Source organism: Gigantopelta aegis, chromosome 4 (assembly GCF_016097555.1).
Source record: "Gigantopelta aegis isolate Gae_Host chromosome 4, Gae_host_genome, whole genome shotgun sequence".
Taxonomy (NCBI): Eukaryota; Metazoa; Mollusca; class Gastropoda; order Neomphalida; family Peltospiridae; genus Gigantopelta; species Gigantopelta aegis.
Window position 1 is genome coordinate 20,606,713 of NC_054702.1, and position 24,415 is coordinate 20,631,127.

Consider the following 24,415-nt stretch of genomic DNA (forward strand, 5'->3'; position numbering starts at 1 on the left):
AAATCTTGCATCCGCGCCTGTACATCCATACACACGTGCACACGCGCGCACACACACACGTACACACACGCGCGCACAAGACATGATAAGATAATATAGTAATGATCTGCCAAACAGCTATATACAAAATACTCAACCTACTCCTTTGACTCGAGCAAGGGGTCTGCAGAGGTGGGTGGGTTTTGTTGGGTTTTTTTTTTTTTTTTTTTTGGGGGGGGGGGGGTAAAATCTTTTTACTATTAATTCGTGTATGAATTTTGATACTCGTGTATGTGTGTGTGTGGGGGGGGGGGGATGACGTAGCTCGATGGTGCTTGCTTGACGTGCGATCGGTCTGGGATCGATCCCCGTCGGTGGGTACATTGGGCTATTTGTCTTTCCAGCCAGTGTACCACGACTGGTATATTAAAGGCCGTGGTATGTGCTACCCTGTCTGTAAGATGGTGCATATAAAATATCCCTTGCCACTAATGGAACAATGTAGACGGTTTTTCTCTTTAACACTATATTTCAAAATTAGCAAATGTTTGACATCCAATAGCCGATGATTAATAAATCATTGTGCTCTAGTGGTGTAGTTAAACAAAAATAAACTCTCTCTCTCTTCTCCTCTCTCTCTCTCTCTCTCTCTCTCTCTCTCTCTCTCTCTCTCTCTCTCTCTCTCTCTCTCTCTCTCTCTCTCTCTCTCTCTCTCTCTCTCTCTCTCTCTCTCTATCTCTCTCTTTGTACTTATGAGGCTATAGGCTGGCTATCTACACGGCGGTCATATTATTGGGGGAAACGCCAGTGTAAGGAATCCACACCACACCTACACTTTCCCGTGCTAAGCACGGATTACATCTAGTAACATAATTATACATGTAATATCAAGTTCCGTGTCAAAGTTCGAGGTACACCGTTAAATGAGCTATGGCTCTCACTGGTAGTAATGTGACATTGATAATTTGTGCAAATAAATTAATACACTTTTATTTAGTATACAGTCGCTATATAGTCGCTATACAGTATACACTAGACGTTGAATCCATTGCAAGACACTCCAAACCAGTGGCGGATCCAGAAAATCCATTTAGGGGGCCACAGTGACAGGAGGCGGAATGCCAAAGGAACTTTGGGGGAGGTTTGGAGGGGGATCGTAAAAAAAATTAAAAAAAAAAAATATTATAAAATTATAACTGTCACAAAATTTAGAGGGGGGCCCTGCTCACCCCCCCCCCTTTAGACCCGTCTCTGCAAACAACTGAACTGCGATTTTCAGTAAAATTAAGGATTGTTAAAAAAAACATTAACAGAATCTAGATCTTTTTTCTTTTCTTTTTTTCTTGTTTTGTTACCTCACTGCTCCTTTTCTTTTCTCTTCTTTGAATTCCAATTTCATTTCTTCCCGATCTGGCAACTCCTCCTCTTTCAACTTCTTTCACTGTCCACCTCCACATCCCAGTCCTTGTCTCTCCAACCGCGACAGGTCCTCCATTTTCTTGTAGGTAGGTTAAATGTTAGGTGCCACACGTTTTATTGGTGTAAACGTTTGTATTGTTTAACGACACCACTAGAGCACGTTCATTTTTTTAATTATCGGCTGTTGAATGTCAAACATTTGGTAATTTTGACATATAGTCTTAGAGAGGAATCCCGCTACATTTTTCCATTAGTAGCAAGGGATCTTTTATAAGCACCATTTCACAGACAGGATAGCACATACCACGGCATTTGATATACCAGTCGTGATGCACTAGCTGGAACGAGAAATAGTCCAATGGGCCCACCGACGGAGTTAGGCAAGGACGACAAGAATCATATTATTGGAATTTGTCAAAATGTATAATTTAAGTAAAAAAGACACCACTAAAGCACATTGATTAATTAATCATCGGATATTGGATGTTAACCATTTGGTAAATCTGACACATAGTCATCACAGGAAACCCGCTACATTTTTCCTAATGCAGCAAGGGATCTTATATATGCCCTTTCCCACAGACAGGAAAGCACATACCACGGCCTTTGTCCAGTTGTGATCCACTGGTTGGAACAAGAAAAAAACAATCAGCTGAATGCATCCATCGAGGTGGCTCGATCCTGCGACGCATGCACCTCAAGCGAGCACTCAGCCGACTGAACTAAATCCCGCCTCCCCCCCCCCCCCCCATGATTTAAGCAAAAAAAAAACCTTCTACATTAAAATAAATAATCATATATGTTTTAATTGTATGTGGTTGTATCTCATTTTTTGCAGATTAAAAAAAAAAAAAGTGCCCAAAAAGTTAAATATTGTTTTCTTTAACGTCACCACTAGAGCATATTAATTAATTAATTAATTAATCGTCGGATATTGGATGTCAAACATTTTGAAATTCTGACACGTAATCTTCAAAGAAAACCCGCTACATTTTTCAGTTAGCAGCAATGGATGTTTCATATGTACTTTTCCACGGACATGATAGCACATGTACCACTGCGTACTGTTGATACACCAATCGTGGGACATAGGTTGGGACGAGATAAAACCTAATTGGTCTGCCACTCAAAAAGTTAAAATGACCCAAAATAAGCATTAAACTAATTTCTAACCCAAGATAATGCAAAAATCTATTTCCCGAAGGTTCAGGCACGCCCACCCCAGACTTAGCCTCTGAAATCGCCAGTGTTTATCCGGAGTTTATCTTGGAAAGAAACATTCACCCCTAAACCTTCCTAAATAGCTTTATTGCGAGCTGTTATGGTCAGGGACTATACAGATTGAGTCCGTATATGATGCAACTGGGGGGAAAACCCCCAACTAAATTTGTCTAAACTATTTAATGAAAGACAAATTGCATAACATGACTCCAAACGGAGTAAATAATTTAACAGATCTGCGATAAATATAAGGAAAAAAATAATGTATATATTATAAGCAAGTTAATCTCATGCATTCTCGTTGTCCAATCGGAGGTCCGACAATGTGGCTGGCCATATCCGAGGATTAGCGAATGGTCGAAGTATATACAACTAAACGCACACGTACGCGCGCGCGCACACACACACACATACACATACACACAAACGCACACACGCACAAACACATACACACACACACAACACATACACACAAACACATACACACGCACACACAAACGCATATACACACATACATACAAACGCACACACATACACACACACACACAAACATGCACCAGTGGCGGATATAGAAAATCCATTTGGGGGGGGGGGGCAGTGACATGAGGTGGAATGCCAAGGTAACTTTGGGGGAAGTTTGGAGGGGGATAGTAAAAAAAGAAAATTAATATATTATAAATTTATAACTGTCGCAAAATAAACAATTGAACTGTGATCTTCAGTAAATATAAGGATTGCTAATAAAAACATTAGCAAAATCTAGATCTCTTTAAATGACATCCCCCATTTCTTTTCTTTTTAGGGGGCGGGACGTAGCCCAGTGGTAAAGCGCTCACTCGATGCGCGGTCGGTCTGGGATCGATACCCAACCTGCACCCTCCCCCCTAGATCCGCCTCACACACGCCGAATCATAGACACGTAAGCGTACGAGATGGGAGAGCAGGAGCAAATCGTCAAATTCGGGTAAAAATTCTATAGATATTCGGGTAAAAAAATTCTACCCGAAACATTAGTTGTAATTCATGTTAAAATACGTATTGATTTGTTTGCAACCTTATATAGCTGTTTGGCAGTAATGCTAATATGAAAAAAAAATGTTATCCAGATTTTCGTTTAATTCGGGCAAGAAATAGCCTCTAACCTACAAAAATGGGAGCCCGTACGCCTATGCATAAACACAAGCAGACACACGCAGACACACATACACATACACATACAAACACACACACACACAAACACACACACACACACACACACACACACACACACACACACACACACACACACAACACACACCTGAAGAAAAACACCAACATCCAAAACCTTCATAATAAAAAAGGATACAAAGACAGAAGAAGAAAAAAGCACCCTAACAATAACAACAACAACAGATATTTATTTGGACTGGTAGATAAGTATTAAAAGAAAAATGCAGTATAATTTCAATTGTATGTTTTTTGTCCAAGATGAAAGTACATTGATTCTTGAGAAAGTCTTTTCGTCGTTAACACACGCCATAGTGACGACATAGGCTACGATGGTTTTACGATAATGTAGCGCTAAGATAACGAAACGATCTTAACGCGAACTACTTCATACACTTAAGGTGATGTTAGCTCTAACTACCTTATGAACTTAAGGTGATCTTAGCGCTAAGATCGTTTAGTAAAACGGTGTCCAGATAATCTGATTATTAACTCTTTTCAGAAATATTAACTTGACTTATTAATTAGTCTACGCCCAATTTCACAAAACATCGTAAGCCTAGTTTCGCACGTAATCATAAATCTACGACTAAACCACAATCCTTATTACTACTAATAGTACCACTAATGTAGTTTGCAGTTCACATATTTCATTTTCTTTTCTCCTTGAAATGCTCCATCTTCCATAATGATGTAATTTTCTGCGTGAACCAGATGCCAATCACGTGTAAACATTTGATTGGTATAACCGCTAGTCGCAGACGTAAACTTGTGGGGCCAAATTTACGAAGCCAGTGTTTCTGCCAAAAAGAAATACTTGGGTATGGCGCTATAGAATTGAATGTAACCACAGTCAACAAGGGGTATGGGTGGCCTCTGCAAGAAAAAGAATAGGTTAAGTCTAGGTTTAGGATTAAGAAAATCATACAGTAATGATAAGAGTAATTAATTTTGCCAAAAGGTTAACTTACAAAAAGAAATCTTCCTAAAAAAATTGGGTATGGCGCCCATACCCCGTTTCAACCCTCTGACAGAAAAAGCTTGGCAAGCCTGTTTTTCGTAAACGAAGGTGTTTACGTTGTAAGCATTTGTTCTTGTACGTAGTTACACGAAGGTGTTTAAGCATTGTAAATGTACGTAGGTACACGAGAGCTGTTTATAGCATTAGGAAAAAGGGCTACGTAGTTACATTGCAAGGTGTTTTATCCATGGTGTACAGAGAAGCATTGAGAATGTAGAGTAGTTACAGAGAAGGTGTTTTCAAGCAGAGAGTAATATGTACGTAAGTTACACGCGTTGTAAGTACAGTGTAAGTTTTGAGAAGAGAAAAGAGCAGAAATGAAAAGCTAAGAACGAAAATTCGGTCCAGGAAGAGAAAAGGAGTAGTTTAAATGGGTTTCTGTCACGCAGCACCTGACAGTCTAGATTACAATAGAAACTTAACGTTTGTTTGGTTGAACAACAATAGGGCACGTCGATTTATTCACATCGGCTGCGGCGTGCCAAACAGTTTTGGTAATGCTTTTAGCAGACCCTGAGCAGCACTTTCCCACAACAGGATCTAGAGATAGACACCCGTCCTGAGCACTGTATTCGATGGGGATAAACAATGTAGAGAGAGAGAGAGAGAGAGAGAGAGAGGAGAGAGAGAGTAGAAGAGAGAGAGAGGGTGAGAGGAACGAGAGAGAGAGAGAGGTCCTAAGAGAGAGAGAGAGAGAGAGAGATACACGTCACACCACACAACACACAGGCAAAAAAAACCACCACAGATCCAAAACCTTATCGTTAAAAAAGCAGATACAAAGACAGAAGACAAAAAGGCACCAGAAAAAATAAAACACAACGACTGCTAATTACTATGTTGAATTGAACTGATTAGAGAGCTATTAAGAGAGTACCATGTAGTATAATTCAATGGAATAAGAGAAAGTAACATTGATTCTGAGAAAGGCTTGGCGTCGTTACAAATCCGAGCAACGTTAGCCTAGCGATGGGTTTAGATATAGTAGCGCTAAGGACAATTCCGAAAATATGGGCCTGGGTCCCGTTCTATGAAACGATCTCAGCGTTAATTACTTATACACTTAAGACGATCATAGCGTTAACTACTTTATACACTTAAGGTGATCATAGCGCTAACTACCTTATGCACTGAAGGAGATCTTAGCTGCAACTACCTTATGCATTTAAGGTGATCTTATCGTTAATTACTTTTACACTTAAGGCGATCATAGCGCTAACTACTTTATACACTTACGGTGACCTTAGCGCTAACTGCCTTATGCACTGAAGGAGATCTTAGCTGTAACTACCTTATGCACTTAAGGTGATCTTAGCGCAAAGATCGTTTAGTAAAACGGTGTCCAGATAATCTGATTATTAACTCTTTTCAGAAACATTAACTTGACTTATTATATAACATTTAGTGAAATATCTTAAAATATTAGTGAAATAAAAGTGTTATCAGTCACTCACTTAAGAGCTACTCGTGAGATATGATTGCAAACTTCACTCGATGAGACATAAATCATATTTGACAAAAAACATGAAATATCACAAAACATTGTAAGACTAGTTTCGCACGTAATCATAAATCTACGACTAAACCACAATCCTTATTACTACTAATAGTACCACTAATATAGTTTGCAGTTCACATATTTCATTTTCTTTTCTCCTTGAAATGCTCCATCTTCCATAATGATGTAACTTTCTGCGTGAACCAGATGCCAATCACGTGTAAACATATGACTGGTATAACCGCTAGTCGCAGACGTAAACTTGTGGGGCCAAATTTACGAAGCCAGTGTTTCTGCCAAAAAGAAATATTTGGTATGGCGCTATGGAATTGAATGTAACCACAGTCAACAAGGGGTATGGGTGGCCTCTGCCAGAAAAAGAATAGGTTAAGTTTGGTATGGCGCCAACCCTCTGAAATAAACCCTGGAAGCCTGTTTTTCGTAAACGAAGGTGTTTAAGCATTGTAAATGTACGTAGTTACACGAAGGTGTTTAAGCATTGTAAATGTACGTAGTTACACGCGTGTAAGTCTTTTAGTTAGGCTTTGTAAACTAGGTCCATGATGTTTTGTAAAACGGGCCCCTGTCACGCAGCATCTCACAGTTTAGCCGCATAGTCCCTGATATTCACTGGTTTCCAAATGGTGTGGAATTCACTCGGGGCTCCGCCTTCTGTCAATGCTTTGTAGACGACCCAGCAGCAGTTGGATCCAGTTAACACATACCACCCTTCGTACTTAAACTTGTCCCACCATTTTTTCATTTTCCTTTCGTCGTACTTCTTCTTCAGAGTGAATTCGTGAGTCGGCTGACGGCCTTCGCCGTCAATGTCCTCCTCGAGACTTGACGAAGCGTGGCCCTTCATCGTTACCATAGGCAAGCTTTTGTTCTTATCTTCATCGGGCCACCAGCTGATGTAGGTTCCATCAGAGAGCTCCAGAGAGGCGTGGCCGACTAGCTCATTGGTTGGCATCCAAACATACACCTTCATTGTTTGCTCTGAAAATAAAACCCAATAGGTATTCCATGAACAATATGAGCAAGTTAAAAGGAAATGTTTTATTTAACGACGCACTCGACACATTTTATTTACGGTTATATGGCGTCGGACATATGGTTAAGGACCACAGATATTGAGAGAGGAAATCCGCTGTCGCTACTTCATGGGCTACTCTTTTTCGATTAGCAGCAAGGGATCTTTTATATGCACCATCCCACAGACAGTATAACACATACCACAGCCTCTGATAAACCAATCGTGGTGCACTGGCCAGACCGACCGCGCATCAAGCGAACACTTTACCACTGGGTAACGTCCCGTCCCAAAGAGCAAGTTAAAATTAAGATTTGTTCTGTTTAACGACACCACTAGAGTCTGGCACTAGAGTACATTGGTTGATTAAGCAATGGTTATTAATTTTGATGTCACAAATGTCGTGTTGTCTTCAGAGGAAACCCGCCACATTATTCCATTATCAGCAAGAGATCTTTTATAATATACTTTTACTACCATCAGAACAGCAGATACCACGGTGTTTTATATACTAGTCGTTAGGCATTAGTTGGGTGCTGATTAGGTGCGATCCTAGAACCTAACCACCTCACGTACGTTATATATACCGCCTGAGCTACACCAGGGCCTCGTTCCACGAAGCGATCTTAGCCGCTAAGATCACCTTAAGTGTATAAGGTAGTTATGTACTTAGTGATCTTAGCGCAAAGATCGTTCGTAAAAAAGCCATATTAATAGCAATATTAACAAAGTTTCTCAGGAAATCTCAGGACGTACTTTATTTATGCTAGAAAAAAAGTTTGTTTTGTTTAACGACACCACTGGAGCACATTGATTTATTAATCATCGGCTATTGGATGTCAAACATTTGGTAATTCTGATACGTAGTCATAAGAGAAAACCCACTACGTTTTTCCAAATGCAGCAAGGGATCTTTTATATGCACTTTCCCACAGATAGGACAGCAAATACCACGGCCTTTGATATACCAGTTGTTGTTCACTGGCTGGAACGACAAATAGCCCAATGGGTCCACCGACGGCTACGTCCCGCCTCTCTACTTTAGGCTAGATTCAAGAAGACAGTGCTGGCTCAACTTCGCATGTCAAGGTACCATTCCGTATGGATGGTACACTGCATTTCGTACCTGGCGTAAAGTAAAGTTTGTTTTGTTTAACGACACCACAAGAACACACTGATTTATTAATCATCGGCTATTGGATGTCAAACATTTGGAAATTTTGACCAAGTGTAAGAAAGGAAATCTGCTACATTTTTTTCATTAGTAGCATGGGTTCTTTTATATGCACCATCCCACAAACAGGGTAGCACATACCACGGGCTTTAATATACCAGTCATGGTGCACTGACTGGAACGAGAAATAGCCCAATGGGCCTACCGACGGGGATCGATCTCAGACCGACTGCGCATCAAGCGAGCGCTTTACCACTGAATGTCACCATGGCATGCGAATATGGTGCTGGCTGTTTATGTGACAAAGACAATGTCAGAAATACGTTATGACTAATGCATTCTGATAACGTATCTGGTTTCTATTTCCCTGTTTTTGTTTTGTTCAGTATTCATTTAGGTCTGCGATATTATTGTTCTCCGGGAATACACAAATTCCGTTTAAATAGCGGACACTCGTGTTAAAGGGACATTCCTGAGTTTGCTGCAACTTTTAACGATTGCAGTGGCGGATCCAGAAAATCCTTTTAGGGGGGAGGGCAGTGACATGAGATGGAATGCCAAGGGAACTTCGGGGAGGTTTGGAGGGGGATCGTAAAAAAAATGAAAAATGAAAGGACACCAGGTTTCCTCTCTCTATATCTGTGTGGTCCTTAACCATAGGTCCGACGCCATATAACCGTAAATACAATGTGTTGAGTGCGTCGTTAAATAAAACATTTCCTTCCTTCCTCCCATTACAGAGGAAGAAGCTGTATCTATTGTTTTTACCATATTTAAAGAAACATGCCGCGAGTATTTAAAGTATTTACTGGCCCCTTATAAATTTTGTTGAGTATTTCTTACAAATGTACGAAACTGTAAAATACATACCTGTCTTCGCGGGACGAAAAGCTGTTAATGAGTAATCATACTTATATAGTGAATGCTTTTATCACGTTCGCAGTACGGGACATTTTTACTTTCTATTTCCTTGTGTTTTACCAAGTAAACTGTTGCATTCAGTGGTGCACATTTTTCTCCAGGAAATATTCGCTGTTATATGATGTGTGTGTGTGTAGGGGGGGGGGGGGGGGGGGGGGGGGGGGGGGGGGGGGGGGGGGGGGGGGGGGGGGGGGTTGCTCTTATGTGTGTGTGTGTTTTGTTTTTTGTATGTTCATAAATCGCAAACTTTTATATTGTATGTTCATAAATCGCAAACTTGCAGTCCTTGTAGGCTCGTGGTGTCATAAATTAGTCATAACAATATTTCTGTCAGATAATTCGATAATAATTGTGTACGCGTTTATTGTATCAAGTGATCTTTTATATGTACTATCCCACAGACAGGATAGTACATACCACGGCCTTTGATATACCAGCAGTGGTGCACTGGCTGGAACGAGAAATAGCCCAATGGGCCCACCGATGGGGATCGATCCCAGACCGACCCCGCATCAAGCGAGCGCTGTACCACTGAGATACGTGCCACCCCCAGGCTAAAGAAAGGAAAGATAGAGAGATGAAGAGAAAGGGTAAAGAAAGGAAAGAGAGAAGAAGAGAAAGGGTAAAGAAAGGAAAGAGAGAAGAAGAGAAAGGCTAAAGAAAGGAAAGAGAGAAGAAGAGAAAGGGTAAAGAAAGGAAGGAGAAAGAGAAGAAGAGAAAGGCTAAAGAAAGGAAGGAAAGAGAAAGAGAGAGAGGGGTAAAGAAAAAGGAAGGAAAGAGAGAAGAAGAGAAAGGGTAAAGAAAGGAAGGAAAGAGAAGAAGAGAAAGGGTAAAGAAAGGAAGGAAAGAGAGAAGAAGAGAAAGGCTAAAGAAAGGAAAGAGAGAAGAAGAGAAAGGGTAAAGAAAGGAAGGAAAGAGAGAAGAAGAGAAAGGGTAAAGAAAGGAAGGAAAGAGAGAAGAAGAGAAAGGCTAAAGAAAGGAAAGAGAGAAGAAGAGAAAGGGTAAAGAAAGGAAGGAAAGAGAGAAGAAGAGAAAGGCTAAAGAAAGGAAGGAAAGAGAGAAGAAGAGAAAGGCTAAAGAAAGGAAAGAGAGAAGAAGAGAAAGGCTAAAGAAAGGAAGGAAAGAGAGAAGAAGAGAAAGGGTAAAGAAAGGAAGGAAAGAGAGAAGAAGAGAAAGGCTAAAGAAAGGAAGGAAAGAGAGAAGAAGAGAAAGGCTAAAGAAAGGAAAGAGAGAAGAAGAGAAAGGGTAAAGAAAGGAAGGAAAGAGAGAAGAAGAGAAAGGGTAAAGAAAGGAAGGAAAGAGAGAAGAAGAGAAAGGGTAAACAAAGGAAGGAAAGAGAGAAGAAGAGAAAGGCTAAAGAAAGGAAGGAAAGAGAGAAGAAGAGAAAGGGTAAAGAAAGGAAGGAAAGAGAGAAGAAGAGAAAGGGTAAAGAAAGGAAGGAAAGAGAGAAGAAGAGAAAGGGTAAAGAAAGGAAGGAAAGAGAGAAGAAGAGAAAGGGTAAAGAAAGGAAGGAAAGAGAGAAGAAGAGAAAGGGTAAACAAAGGAAGGAAAGAGAGAAGAAGAGAAAGGCTAAAGAAAGGAAAGAGAGAAGAAGAGAAAGGGTAAAGAAAGGAAGGAAAGAGAAAGAAGAGAAGGGTAAAGAAAGGAAGGAAAGAGAGAAGAAGAGAAAGGCTAAAGAAAGGAAAGAAAGAGAGAAGAAGAGAAAGGGTAAAGAAAGGAAATAGAGAAGAAGAAGAGAAGGCTAAAGAAAGGAAGGAAAGAGAGAAAAGGAGAAAGGGTAAAGAAAGGAAGGAAAGAGAGAAGAAGAGAAAGGGTAAAGAAAGGAAGGAAAGAGAGAAGAAGAGAAAGGCTAAAGAAAGGAAGGAAAGAGAGAAGAAGAGAAAGGCTAAAGAAAGGAAGGAAAGAGAGAAGAAGAGAAAGGGTAAAGAAAGGAAGGAAAGAGAGAAGAAGAGAAAGGCTAAAGAAAGGAAGGAAAGAGAGAAGAAGAGAAAGGCTAAAGAAGGAAGGAAAGAGAAGAAGAGAAAGGGTAAAGAGAGAAAAAGGAAAGAGAGAAGAAGAGAAAGGCTAAAGAAAGGAAGGAAAGAGAGAAGAAGAGAAAGGCTAAAGAAAGGAAAGAGAGAAGAAGAGAAAGGCTAAAGAAAGGAAGGAAAGAGAGAAGAAGAGAAAGGGTAAAGAAAGGAAGGAAAGAGAGAAGAAGAGAAAGGGTAAAGAAAGGAAGGAAAGAGAAAAGAAGAGAAAGGGTAAAGAAAGGAAGGAAAGAGAGAAGAAGAGAAAGGCTAAAGAAAGGAAGGAAAGAGAGAAGAAGAGAAAGGCTAAAGAAAGGAAGGAAAGAGAGAAGAAGAGAAAGGGTAGTTTTCATGTTTTCCCACTCGACTGACCTGCTTTACTTAGGCTAGATTACAGTTGAAACTTAACGTTTGTTTTGTTTAACACAGCTAGGGCACGTCGATTTATAAATCATCGGCTATTGGGTGTCAAACAGTTTTGGTAATTTTCAATTAGCAGTAAGTGATCTTTTACATGCACTTTCCCACAAACAGGACAGAACATACCCCGGCATTTGATATACCAGTCATGAGGCACTGGTTGGGATGGGAAAAAACATAATTAGAGAATGGGTCCACTGTGTGTGTAGTATGTACAATGTCAGAGATACATTATGACTAATAAGTTCCAGGCCCGTAGCCAATGGGGAGGGGTCGGGGGGCGGGGTCGGTGTGGGGGGGTCGGTCGACCCCCCCCCCCCCCCCCCTTTACCGGTGACCTTTTTTTACATATTCGTCTACGAGTTCTGATAACGTTTCTGCTTTCCCTGTATCTCTGTTTCGGTGTTGTTCAGTACACATGCAGATCTTTGATATAAGTGTTCTCGGGGAATCTAAATTTCGTTGCGCAATTCTAAATAAACGACACTTGTGTATGGCTGTGTGTGTGTGTGTGTGTGTGTGTGTGTGTGTGTGTGTGTGTGTGTGTGTGTGTGTGTGCGCGCGTGCGTGTGTGTGCGTGTGTGTGTGTGTGTGTGCGCGTGTGAGAGAGAGAGAGAAAGAGAGAGAGAGAGAGAGAGGGAGAGAGAGAGAGAGAGAGAGAGAGAGAGAGAGAGAGAGAGAGAGAGAGAGAGAGAGAGAGAGAGATGGGGTGGGAAGAAAGAAAGACAGCAAAGAGACAGAGAGAGAGAGAGAGAGAGAGAGAGAGACAGACAGACAGACACAGAGAGAGAGAGAGAGAGAGAGAGAGAGAGAGAGAGAGAGAGAGAGAGAGAGAGAGAGAGAGAGAGAGAGAGAGAGAGAGAGAGAGAGAGAGAGAGAGAGAGGAGAGAGAGAGAGAGAGAGAGAGAGAGAGAGAGAGAGAGAGAGAGAGATGGGGTGGGAAGAAAGAAAGACAGCAAAGAGACAGAGAGAGAGAGAGAGAGAGAGAGAGAGAGAGAGAGAGAGAGAGAGAGAGAGAGAGAGAGAGAGAGAGAGAGAGAGAGAGAGAGAGAATCCCAAGCTAGGCCCCTGCTCTCTAAGTATGTATGTCAAACATTTCGTAATAGCCTATGGTTAATAAATAAATGTGTTCTAGTTGTGTCGCTAGTTCGACTATGTCACTATCGGTGGGTTTCCTCTCTCACTATCTGAATTAAGAGTCCCCAATAACCAGTGGTAGACACCAAACAAATGTGTAATAAATCAATGTGCTCTAGTGGTGTCGCTAAGCAAAGTTAAAGTTGTCGCTGGACTGAAAGCAGTGAGTAATCATTGTTTATCTAGAACGGACTTTTGTAGTGTATTCTTCAGGAGTGTGGGGGTGGAGATTAACGCTTTCTATTTCCTTGTGTTTTACCAAGTCTCAGAGGCTGGATGCATCGTTTTCTTCAGGAGTGCGGGGGTGGAGATTATCGCTTTCTATTTCCTTGTGTTTTAACAAGTGTGACGGTACATGCTCTTAATTTCTTTTCGCCTGTGGCGATATTAATTGTTTTAGAGGGCCGTGTGCAGTTCCAATATGCACTTAGCCCAGGTGGGCACCTTGTTACGTAATACCTTCGCGCGACCGTGCATCCCAATATGGAGGCCATGTGGCCAGTAGTTACGTAATAACTCCGGTAGAACGGTTTATGACCGGGGGATTTCTGGCGAACTGGCGACAAAATGTCTGGTCATCTAAGAAAATGTATAGACTCTGTGAGTGGTGGAAATTCACATGATAAGATTCAGTACCGCGATGTACCCCCAGGCGATATTCGGTTTTATGATAAATAGCTAGGGTTTTAGAGATATCAGGGAGAAACATAGGAAGGCTGCAGGGGAAACGGACGTCGTCCACTGAACGAAATATATAAGTTCAGTCCGGGCGTGGTAAATATATTTTTCTGCTCTGTGTATAACCTTGATGTGATTGATGTGACTTTAAATATTTTAATACTGTCTAAATAATTATTAAAGCTTAGCCAGTCATCCTAGAGGACCTAGGTAAACTGTAGGTTATTGTCTTTATTGTGATAGGTACCAGTATTAATTCTGTGTTACAAGGTTACTGAATGAGTAGTTAAGGGTTAATTAAAAATTAACCAGTAGGAATAGAGTTGCCATTCCTTTATTAATTAAGTTCCCCTGGAAGCGTTTCTCAATTATCACACGTTACTGAACGAGTAGAAAGGGTTAATTAAAAATTAACCAGTTAGGAATAGAGTTGTAATTCCTTTATTAATTAAGTTCACCTGGAAGCGTTTATTACAGGATTCCCGTGACACCAAGTCACAGAGGCTGGATGCAACGTTTTCTTCAGGAGTGCGGGGGTGGAGATTAACGATTTCTATTTCCTTGTTTTACGAAGTAACAGAGGTAGGATGCAGACTCATGTTTTAGGAGATGCAACGTTTTTGAAAGGGCGCCAACACTACTCATGGAGGGGAAGTAACTTTTACAAACGGCACCCACAGTAGTTAAAAGAGTATTACATTCGCAGTTCAACATATTTCTCCGACGTTGGGCCGCAGGTAGTTTCTTTAATCATTTCGTCAGCGCAGCGCATTTCCCGACTTTCAAGCAATGGTTTTGAACTTCTGCAATAAGGAAGGAAATGTTTTATTTAACGACGCACTCGACACATTTTAATTACGGTTATATGGCGTCAGACATATGGTTAAAGGGACATTCCTGAGTTTGCTGCAATTTTTAAGATGTTATCGGACTAACATAGACTTTTTAGCGATTGTAATTACATATCAAATATATTTTTCTGCATACAATATTAGTGGCTGTATATTAAACATGTTTCTGATCGATCTAATATTTGTACTAGGTTAAATTTCAATTTATTTCCTAAAATAGTTTTTTTCGTACAAAATCCAGTTTGGGTTTCATATAAATATCAAGACGACCAGAAACACATTGAATATAGAGACACTGAAATTCTAAACAAGAAAATATATTTAATATGTAAGTTTAATCGTAGAAATATTTTATTAGTCGGAAACATCTTACAATGCAGCAAAGTCAGGAATGTCCCTTTAAGGACCACACAGATAAAGAGAGAGGAAACCCGCTGCCGCCACGCATTCGGCTACTCTTTCCGATTAGCAGTGATGGATCTTTTATGTGCACCATCCCACAGACAGGGTAGCACATACCACGGCCTTTGATATACCAGTCGTTGTGCACTGGCTGGAACGAGAAATAGCAATAGCCCATCCCCGACGAGGATCGATCCCAAACCGACAGCGCATCAAACGAGCGCTTTACCACTAGGCTACGTCCGGCCCCTTCTGCAATAAGAGTGTTCTTACACTTATCTCGTATTCAAGCGGCCAGGTTCCAGTCAACATGTCTACACCGGCAATGACCGCAGACGTTTGCAGTTTCATAGGCGTGTAGTTTCAACACGTGAAAAAATTGACACTAAATTTGGTTACAGGAGACTGAAAAAGGATTCTGTGATGTTGAAACGAGGAAATTAAATAAGAAAAATGCATTTTGGATGACCAGAAACACTTATGTACGGAAATGGATAATCGAAACAATACAATCTAAGTAGTCAGATTTCAATTATTAAAAACGGCTTTAATAGTGGAAAATACAACACGGTGTTTAAAATCTAGGGTCTGTCACTTTAGGTGTATACTACCAATCAAATCCCATAGACGACAATAGTAACATATGTGGCTAAAACTCCTACGTGCAGCGTATCAATCGACATAAACGCCACGGATATAAATACTACCACCCCTCACACTTAAAGTGAATCGGAAAAGATTGGGGGTCAAGCTGCTCGTTTCTGAGATAACGGGTAGCGTCTATGACTACCCTAGTTCCGCACAAAATTCGAGTACTCTTTTTCACAGGTACCCCATACATGTTTCAAGCACAAGGCTACTTGACACATTGGTACTAGATGAAATAAAATTGCATATTTTTTTTACCCAGATGAAACTATCATTTTTTACAATCAACACACACATTTATAACCAATCACAGGACTTGTGGTGTTCACTTCTCTATCAAAAGTTGGGTGCACCTCGAACTTTGACCCAGCCGGAAGTTATTTGGTCTAGTACTACCTTTAAGAGGCATTATAATATGGCAATCCTCCCCTAAAACACCAAGCCAACCAAATATATTACGTCCTCCCCCTCCCCTTCATACACACGCACACACACACAAAACACACACACGCTAAACACACAACACGCACACACACGCTAAACACACACACACATACACACAGAGAGACACACATACACACACACACAAACACTAATAATAAATAATTTTAATGTATTCGACCAATAAACAATGCATTCTTCGATTCACTTCGGGAGGGTGTGTGCGCAACTCAGCACTCCCCCCCCCCACCCCCCCCACCCCCAGGATCCGCGCGCTTGAGTAAACTGTTGTAATGCTCAGGTGATATTTTAATCTCCGAAAATATTTGCTGTGGTATGATGTAAATGTGATATGTGTATTTATTACATATCAGTGTAAGATAGTGCTCATGGCATACCAACTAAACTCTAACCACGCCCCCTCGTGAAAGCTGACAACCGTTTGTAGGTGAGACAAACTTTTAACAATGGCGGCAGATTCAAATAGGCAGAAAGCATTTTATTTCATTTGAACTTATTTTTGTGCTTATATCCGACTAAAGTTCAAGCACACTGTCCTGGGAACACACCTCAGCTATCTGGGCTGTCTGTCTGACAGTGGGTTAGTTCTTAGTGAGAGAGAAGAGGGTGTAATGGTATTTCACCTACTCACTGAGTCGTTAAAATTCGCTCTGGGTGGGAGCCCGGTAACGGACCGCGAACCCAGTACCTACCAGCCTTGTGCCCGATGGCTTAACCACGACACCACCAACAAGTCTAGGGGTGGCAGTCTTCTGTTTGGCGGTGCAAGAGAGATGAAACCGAGTCACTAAATAGAGATAGAGCCACGGTCTCTGATATACCAGTAGTGTTGTACTGGCTGGAACGAGAAAGAGCCCGATGGGCCCACCGATGGGGATCGATCCTAGACCAACCGGGCACCAGGCGAGCAATTTAACACTGGCCTACGTCCCGTCCCTGTTTTGGATTAATGTAATAGTCAGTTTTTACTTTTGACATACATGTACGTATTAGTCTGGTTGCAAAAACAAATTTGCGGGAAAAAGGAAATGTTTTTTTGTTTTTTTTTTGTTTTTCTGACTCCGTACAGCTCATAGTGTTCCATTAAAAAATTCCCATGTCTGGGGCATGGAGGATTAGTTTAAAGCACTTTAAGATTCACAGAGATACGGGGTAGGGATAATACATTTAAGGTTTCGGTTACTTGTAATCGATCTATGTCAAAGAAAACTGGCAAAAAGTTACAGAAATAATTACCCTTTACTGTTGTCTATGGAAGGACTTGATGTGATGATGTTATCATAATCAAATCCAAGATGGCTGTTATTTTGGTGGGGAAAAACTAAAATACTAAAGTTTTATTTATCTCTATTACAGATGCTAATGCTTTGGTCTGAATCTGTTAGGTAATTAGATATGTGGTGACATGGGTTCGAATCCTGAAGACGACAATATGATTTTATGATAATTGTATTCAATCTTTTCATGCACCAATTATAAAGGACTAACATATTTTATTTTATAATAATGAAAATTGGTAGAATGTTACATAAGTGATTACCCTTTATCGATCGTTGAATTTGATATGATTACAAAATCATGATGAAATCCAAGATGGCGGCCATTTTTGGCGGCGAAAAACGAAAATATGTTTTTCAAGTTATTCTAACTAATCAAAAACTGCTTTTAATGTGCATACCAATTATAAAGGACTAACAAATTGTATTTTATATTAATAAGATTGACAAAAAGTTGCAAAAATTATTACTCTTTACTCAAATATATTGGCCATTTTGATGCAATTATATGTATTTTATCATGATGAAATCGAAAATGGTGTCCATGTCATCGAAAATGTTGTTTTCTAGTTATCTTATATCATTATTTCTCATGTTAAACATTTCAAATTGGCTTGTAATGTAATTGCATTTATCTTTCATACAGATCCATACAGGTTGGTTTGCATTTCATTTCTTTCCGTTTTTCTTCTTTTTTTTTCTTCTTCTTTTTTTTTTTTTTTTTTTTTTGGAGAGGGGGGGGGGGGCGGTGGTGGTGTCATTAAAATTAACTCATTGAATCTTGAAGACGACAGTTTGTTTTCATATTAATTATTTTCAACCTTTCCAATTATTCAGCAATGGTTACAACAGTTTTATTATTAAGATCACTCCGTGGGAATCTCCAAAACTAAGGCTTCTGCAGAATTCATTATTGGCATTAACAAGTCAACACTGCATAGTCTGTGTACTTTATATACTGTCAGAGGCATTACTTGCGATTCCAAGATGTTTGACTGCAATGTCTGGTACTTTTGAAAGCGAATTGTCATTGAAGTCATTCCACTAGCATGCATAAAGCTATGCAAAGTATGTTGATAGTGTCTTGAATTAATAAAATATGTCGGCTCCTGAACTGAACTGTAGCTTACTTTTGATATGTCCAAATGTAGACAGAGTAATGTCAAATCCATGAATAGAAAGCATTTTGTTTTTAGCCCTAAGTTCTAATGACCGGGTAAACCTTTGATGCACATCTTTTATAAAATGAATTCAATAGGAGCCCACTAGTTTTCCCCTTGTTTATCTTATGATCTTATTGACACATATGTTCCTTTTATCATATCCCTAGCGATGCTGAAACAATACCAATATTCGTATGTCATTTACAGTTAATTAACAATTTGCAGATTGCTGACATAATCTACAGTAGACACAAACAGTATATCAGCATCTGTTTGTGTTTTAAGTGGTGAATAGCCGCAGCAGAGAAAGTAACTTTAATTGTGATGTTAGCAAAGAATGCTTTCTGATCCTTGTTCAGGCAGCTAGGCGAGTTCACTTCTTTAAAACCGATTTTCCATTTGAAAGTGTTGTATTCCCACCTTATGTACTAAAGAAGGTCACTTCCGTTTACAACGCGCATTTGATCTCCAAGTGGACTAGCATATGCCAAGAGTAATATAGGAGCTACAACATTAAGGGGTCTGGTCAAATGTTTCAACAAAAAAAAAAAATCATCAACCCAGAATCATATCAGGATGAAACAAAACACTGAACATATATCATAGTTATTGTTAGACCATCTCAGATTATCTTCCAGAGCAGTACTTTCAGTGGGAAATGTATGTTTTTCATTTGCTGTATTGGTATGCTCACTGATCACTTGGAAGTGAATAGCCATGTATTAAAATAATTAAAAAATATCAGATGCTAATATGCTGACTACTTCTACCACATTGGGTTATGGCAAGAATCAGCACATTATTGGTATTGTTCCGCATTACTGGAAAGATGATACAAAGAACATATCTGTTATAGGGACATTCCTGAGTTTGGAGCAATTTTTAAGATGTTATCAACTAACAGACACGTTTTAACGATTGTAATTACATATCAAATATATTTTTCTGTATAAAATATTAGTGGCTGTTTATTAAACGTGTTTCTGATCGTTCTAATATTTGTACTAGGTTAAATTTCATTTTATTTCCTAACTATTTTTTTTTCCTACGTACGAAATTATCTGAAGACAAAATCCAGTTTGGGTTTCTTACAAATGTCAAGACAGCCAGAAACACGTTGAATATACAGACACTGATATTCTAAACAAATTTTTTATTTAATATGTAAGTTTAATCATAGAAGTGTTTTATTAGTTGGAAACATCTTACAATGCAGCAAACTCAGGAATGTCCCTTTAAGTCATGGAGGAACAAGGTATAAAGTAATAAGGCCTTATATAATTCACTCAACTAATGATGTCATCAATGTTTGACTCAACTGTCAGAAAAAAATATGTTGTAAACATGAAGTGGGTGTGACACAACATTATTATTTTGATATATCATTTGACTAAAATTATGACAGTTATTGCAAATGCTGCTCATTCTGGGAGCGGTGATAAATATAGGCAGCTCTAATAGTTTAGACATTGCATGGTCATGTAGTATATATATATATATATATATTGTGTGTGGCTGTTTTGGGGACGAAAGTTGTAAGGTACTGACTCTATTACAGGTACTAGAAATGTATTGCACTATTCGACATCTTTGAAAGCCTTCAATGGTACACCCCAAGAATTTCAACATTATCTATTTATCATTTATTTATGTAAACTATTCGGTGGATAAGACTGGACACTGCGTTTGGCCTTGGTAATATGATCATTCCATACTCATGTTTACAATAGCGGACATGGACAAACACTGGAGATGCAGATGTAAAAGCCAAAGTCCCAACCAATCTGGTACAAACCTGTATACATGTTTGGATTGTGTCAATGAGTGATGTATCAAAACACGTGCAGTTATCTCCAAGAATAATTGTTGCATGAAAAGGTTGAAAATAATTAATAGACGTCGGAAGTGTGGATAGGGAGTGCAGCCTCTTACGCCAAACTCTGAAGATGCATTGGCTCCCCAATATAAAAGCAAATTATTATGCAATTTCTTCCTCCCCTGCCCCAAGTTGTTGTCATCTTCTGATGCCTATGTATTTACCTTCTGACATTCATACCAAATTATTAGGATCTATAATGGAGATAAATAAAGGGTCATTTCAAGCAGTTTCAAATGTCCTGATGAATTAGAATGGCCACAAGAGACTAAAAAATAAAACCTGTTGACACTTTATAATTGGTGCATGAAGATAACAAAAAATAATGTGAAAGAAAATTTACATCTTCAGGATTTGAACTTATGTCACTACACATCTGATTACCATAGAAAATCAGACCAACTTGTTAGGATCTGTAATATAAATAAATAAAATTCCAATACAGTCAGTTTCAAATGTTTTTGATAATTAGAATAACTAGGAAACAATATTTTTGTTTTCCCCGCCAAAATGGCCGCCATCTTGGATTTGATCATCAATGTGTTATCATATCAAATTCAGTCATTAACACCGGTAAAGAGTAATCACGTTTGCAACATTCTACCAATTTTCATTATTATAAAATAAAACGTGTGGTACATATTGTCGCATTCAGGATTCGAACCCATGTCACTACATATATAATTACCTCAGAAATTCAAACCAAATAATTAGTATTAGTAATTAGTTAAATAACAGTTTCAGTTGTTTTTGATGAGATAGAATGGCTTGAGCTAACCACCAAACAATATTTTCGTTTTCCCGCCAAAATGGCAGCCATATTGGATTTGATCATGATTAAGTCTTTCCATAGACAACAGTAAAGGGTAATTATTTGTGTAACTTCTTGCAAGTTTTCATTGACGAAAACCTTAATGTGTTATCCCTACCCCGTATCTCGGTAAATCATAGAAAGGTTTTGAAGCCCTAATTTCAAAGTGCTGTAAAAAAAAAAGAAGAAAAAAACACACACACAAAAAACACAAACAAACACAATAATAATAACAATAATACCCAAGTCCCAGACATGGGAATTGTTTTCTGGGGACACTATGGGGTCTACTACGTCAGAAAAGTAAATAATTAATTTTTCTTTACTCTTTCCCCACAATATGTTAATTTTGATACATATACAACCAGACTATATATGCGTGATATATACTGATGGAAAGCAATACGGTATGACAATAACAATAACAGGAAAGGATGATTGCAAGCAAAACATTCATCCGCAGTGCCAGGAAGTTAACCGTGTTATTGACAGTCAGTCTCTCACCAATGACAATCAATCCCGCATTGCATGTTTCGTACTTATAGGTAGTACTAAACCAAATAACATCCGGCTGGGTTAAAGTTCGAGGTGCACCTAACTTTTCATAGAGCAGTTAATACCACAAGTCCTGCCATTTTGCGACAAATCTGTCAGTGTTTGTTGTGATAAAATGTTTCATCTGGCCAGTAAATTCATGTAATTTAATTTGAAAAAGTGTCAATGTACCAACTACCGTTGTGTTTGAAACATGTGCGGTGTCCTACTAAAAATAGCGTGATAATTTCTGTACTGAATTAGGGTAGTCATACACGCTACCCGTTATCTCTGAAATGAGCTTCTTAACCTCCAATGTTTTTCTGATTCACTTTAAGGTTGAGGGGGTGGTAGTATTTATATCCGTGGTGTATACGTCGATTGACACGATGCAGGTAGGAGGTTTAGCCAAATATGAATGAACGCACTGGTTCAGGAATTTTTTAAAAACTAAAAATTTTTTATTTTCTAATTTTGCCCCAGGGATTTGAAATTGATTTTAAATTGACCGTTTTGACCTCTAAGCCTGTTTTTGTTTGGGGTGTGGGAACAAAATTCAAACCCCTGTCCAGTAATGATTTTTCAGCGGATGTTAGAAGGTTAGTGTCACCAGTTAGGTTAACAATGTTAGTTCCTAGTCCTAAATCAGGGTGGACATTACCCTTTCCCGGCCTTAGTTTAAATTTAAGTACTATGGGGTCTACTACGTCAGAAAAGTAAATAATTAATTTTTCTTTACTCTTTCCCCACAATATGTTAATTTTGATACATATACAACCAGACTATATATGCGTGATATATACTGATGGAAAGCAATACGGTATCACAATAACAATAACAGGAAAGGATGATTGCAAGCAAAACATTCATCCGCAGTGCCAGGAAGTTAACCGTGTTATTGACAGTCAGTCTCTCACCAATGACAATCAATCCCGCATTGCATGTTTCGTACTTATAGGTAGTACTAAACCAAATAACATCCGGCTGGGTTAAAGTTCGAGGTGCACCTAACTTTTCATAGAGCAGTTAATACCACAAGTTCTGCCATTTTGCGACAAATCTGTCAGTGTTTCTTGTGATAAAATGTTTCATCTGGCCAGTAAATTCATGTAATTTAATTTGAAAAAGTGTCAATGTACCAACTACCGTTGTGCTTGAAACATGTGCGGTGTCCTACTAAAAATAGCGTGATAATTTCTGTACTGAATTAGGGTAGTCATACACGCTACCCGTTATCTCTGAAATGAGCTTCTTAACCTCCAATGTTTTTCTGATTCACTTTAAGGGTGAGGGGGTGGTAGTATTTATATCCGTGGTGTATACGTCGATTGACACGATGCAGGTAGGAGGTTTAGCCAAATATGTTACTATTTTCGTGTATTGGCTTTGATTTGGTGGTATGCTCCCCAATACAGACATTACGATACTATTAGTGAGTGACGTTGGGTCTACAGAAGAATAAGTTTGTTTTGTTTAACACCACCACGAGCACTCAACCGACTGAGCTAAATCCCGCCCCGCGTTCCCTTATTTTGTCAGTGTGTATGTATTTAAGAATGAATGAACGCACTGGCTCAGGAATTTTTTAAAACTAAAAAATTGTTATTTTCTAATTTTGCCCCAGGGATTCGAAATTGATTTTAAATTGACCGTTGTGATATACAAAATATAACTGTTTTTCGGTCTTGTTTTAAGTTTATTTGGCTAGTACTATGTTTTGTTTACAGCCGGATACGATGTATTTGTTTTTAAAAAAATTGTTAGGAAAGGGATAACAACAAACCAACCACTGAAAAATGGACTGGCTTAGAGGCTTAAGCGGCGTGTAGTCGGGTGGAGACTAAGATATCCTTTAGACTTGGATTTTTTCTATATGCAATAACCGGACGTGCTGTAATAGGGTTTTTCATAACAGTTTGCAGATTTAAAAACTCCTCCTTCATAAGTTTACCAATATCAACGCTACGTCGACTGTAAATTATTGGAAAAATTATTTTATCTCTTTTTACAGCTTTACCAGATTCAACGTTGATTCCAAATGGCTGTTTTGTCTGTAATGTACGAATCCAGAAGGCCTCTCGTTCAAGTCTCAAGAGGTCTGTTTCGTCTTTTGAACCAAGTATCAGGGGTTGTTCAATTGGAATTATTTCAAAATTTTCATCTAACGAATGGTCAGGCAGATTGAAGTGATTGGCGACAGGGGTGTCAACTTCATGCCGAATATCATACTTGTGATAAACTGCTCTAATTCTCAGTTGGTTTTGCGTTTGTCCTACGTACTGTTTTTTACATAAATTACAGGTGATTAGATATACTACATTTTACGAATCACAGTTCATGTCTGTCCGAATTTGATATTCAATTTTGGTCTGTTGACTTTTGAAAGTCGACTGCGTTTTAAGTAAGTTGTGAAGTCTGGTTTTGGCACAAGTAGTAGAGGAGCCAGTGCTTATTTGAGGTGATTGGTTAAGTTGAAGTTTGTATGGTTTATAGTCTTCAGTTGCCCTAAAGGGATTTTCTAATTCTCGAACAGTTTCAGATTTAATTTTTCTTAAAAACCGTTTTGAATATCCCCTAGGTTTTAAAGCACTAAATAAAAGTGAACAAGCCTCATTGAAATTCTGTGTGTTACTCGAATTTCTGTGAAATCTAATAATCTGAGATTTAACAATGCCTTT

At 39.1% G+C, this 24,415-nt stretch overlaps 1 protein-coding gene across 1 annotated transcript; it reads right to left on the minus strand.

Annotated features, from left to right (window-relative positions):
* Positions 1-5,807: 5,807 nt before the first annotated feature.
* On the minus strand, positions 5,808-9,515 carry LOC121371970. Its single transcript, XM_041498199.1, has 2 exons — positions 9,422-9,515; positions 5,808-7,343 (listed from the first exon to the last, which is right to left on the minus strand). The coding sequence occupies exon 2, from the start codon at positions 7,333-7,335 to the stop codon at positions 6,943-6,945; it is 393 nt and encodes a 130-aa protein (XP_041354133.1). The 5' UTR covers positions 7,336-7,343; positions 9,422-9,515; the 3' UTR covers positions 5,808-6,942.
* Between the last annotated feature and the right edge of the window lie 14,900 nt (positions 9,516-24,415).

Coding starts and splice junctions, on each gene's coding strand:
- LOC121371970 (XM_041498199.1), bottom strand. CDS start 7,335: ATGAAGGTGTATGTTTGGATGCCAACCAATGAGCTAGTCGGCCACGCC.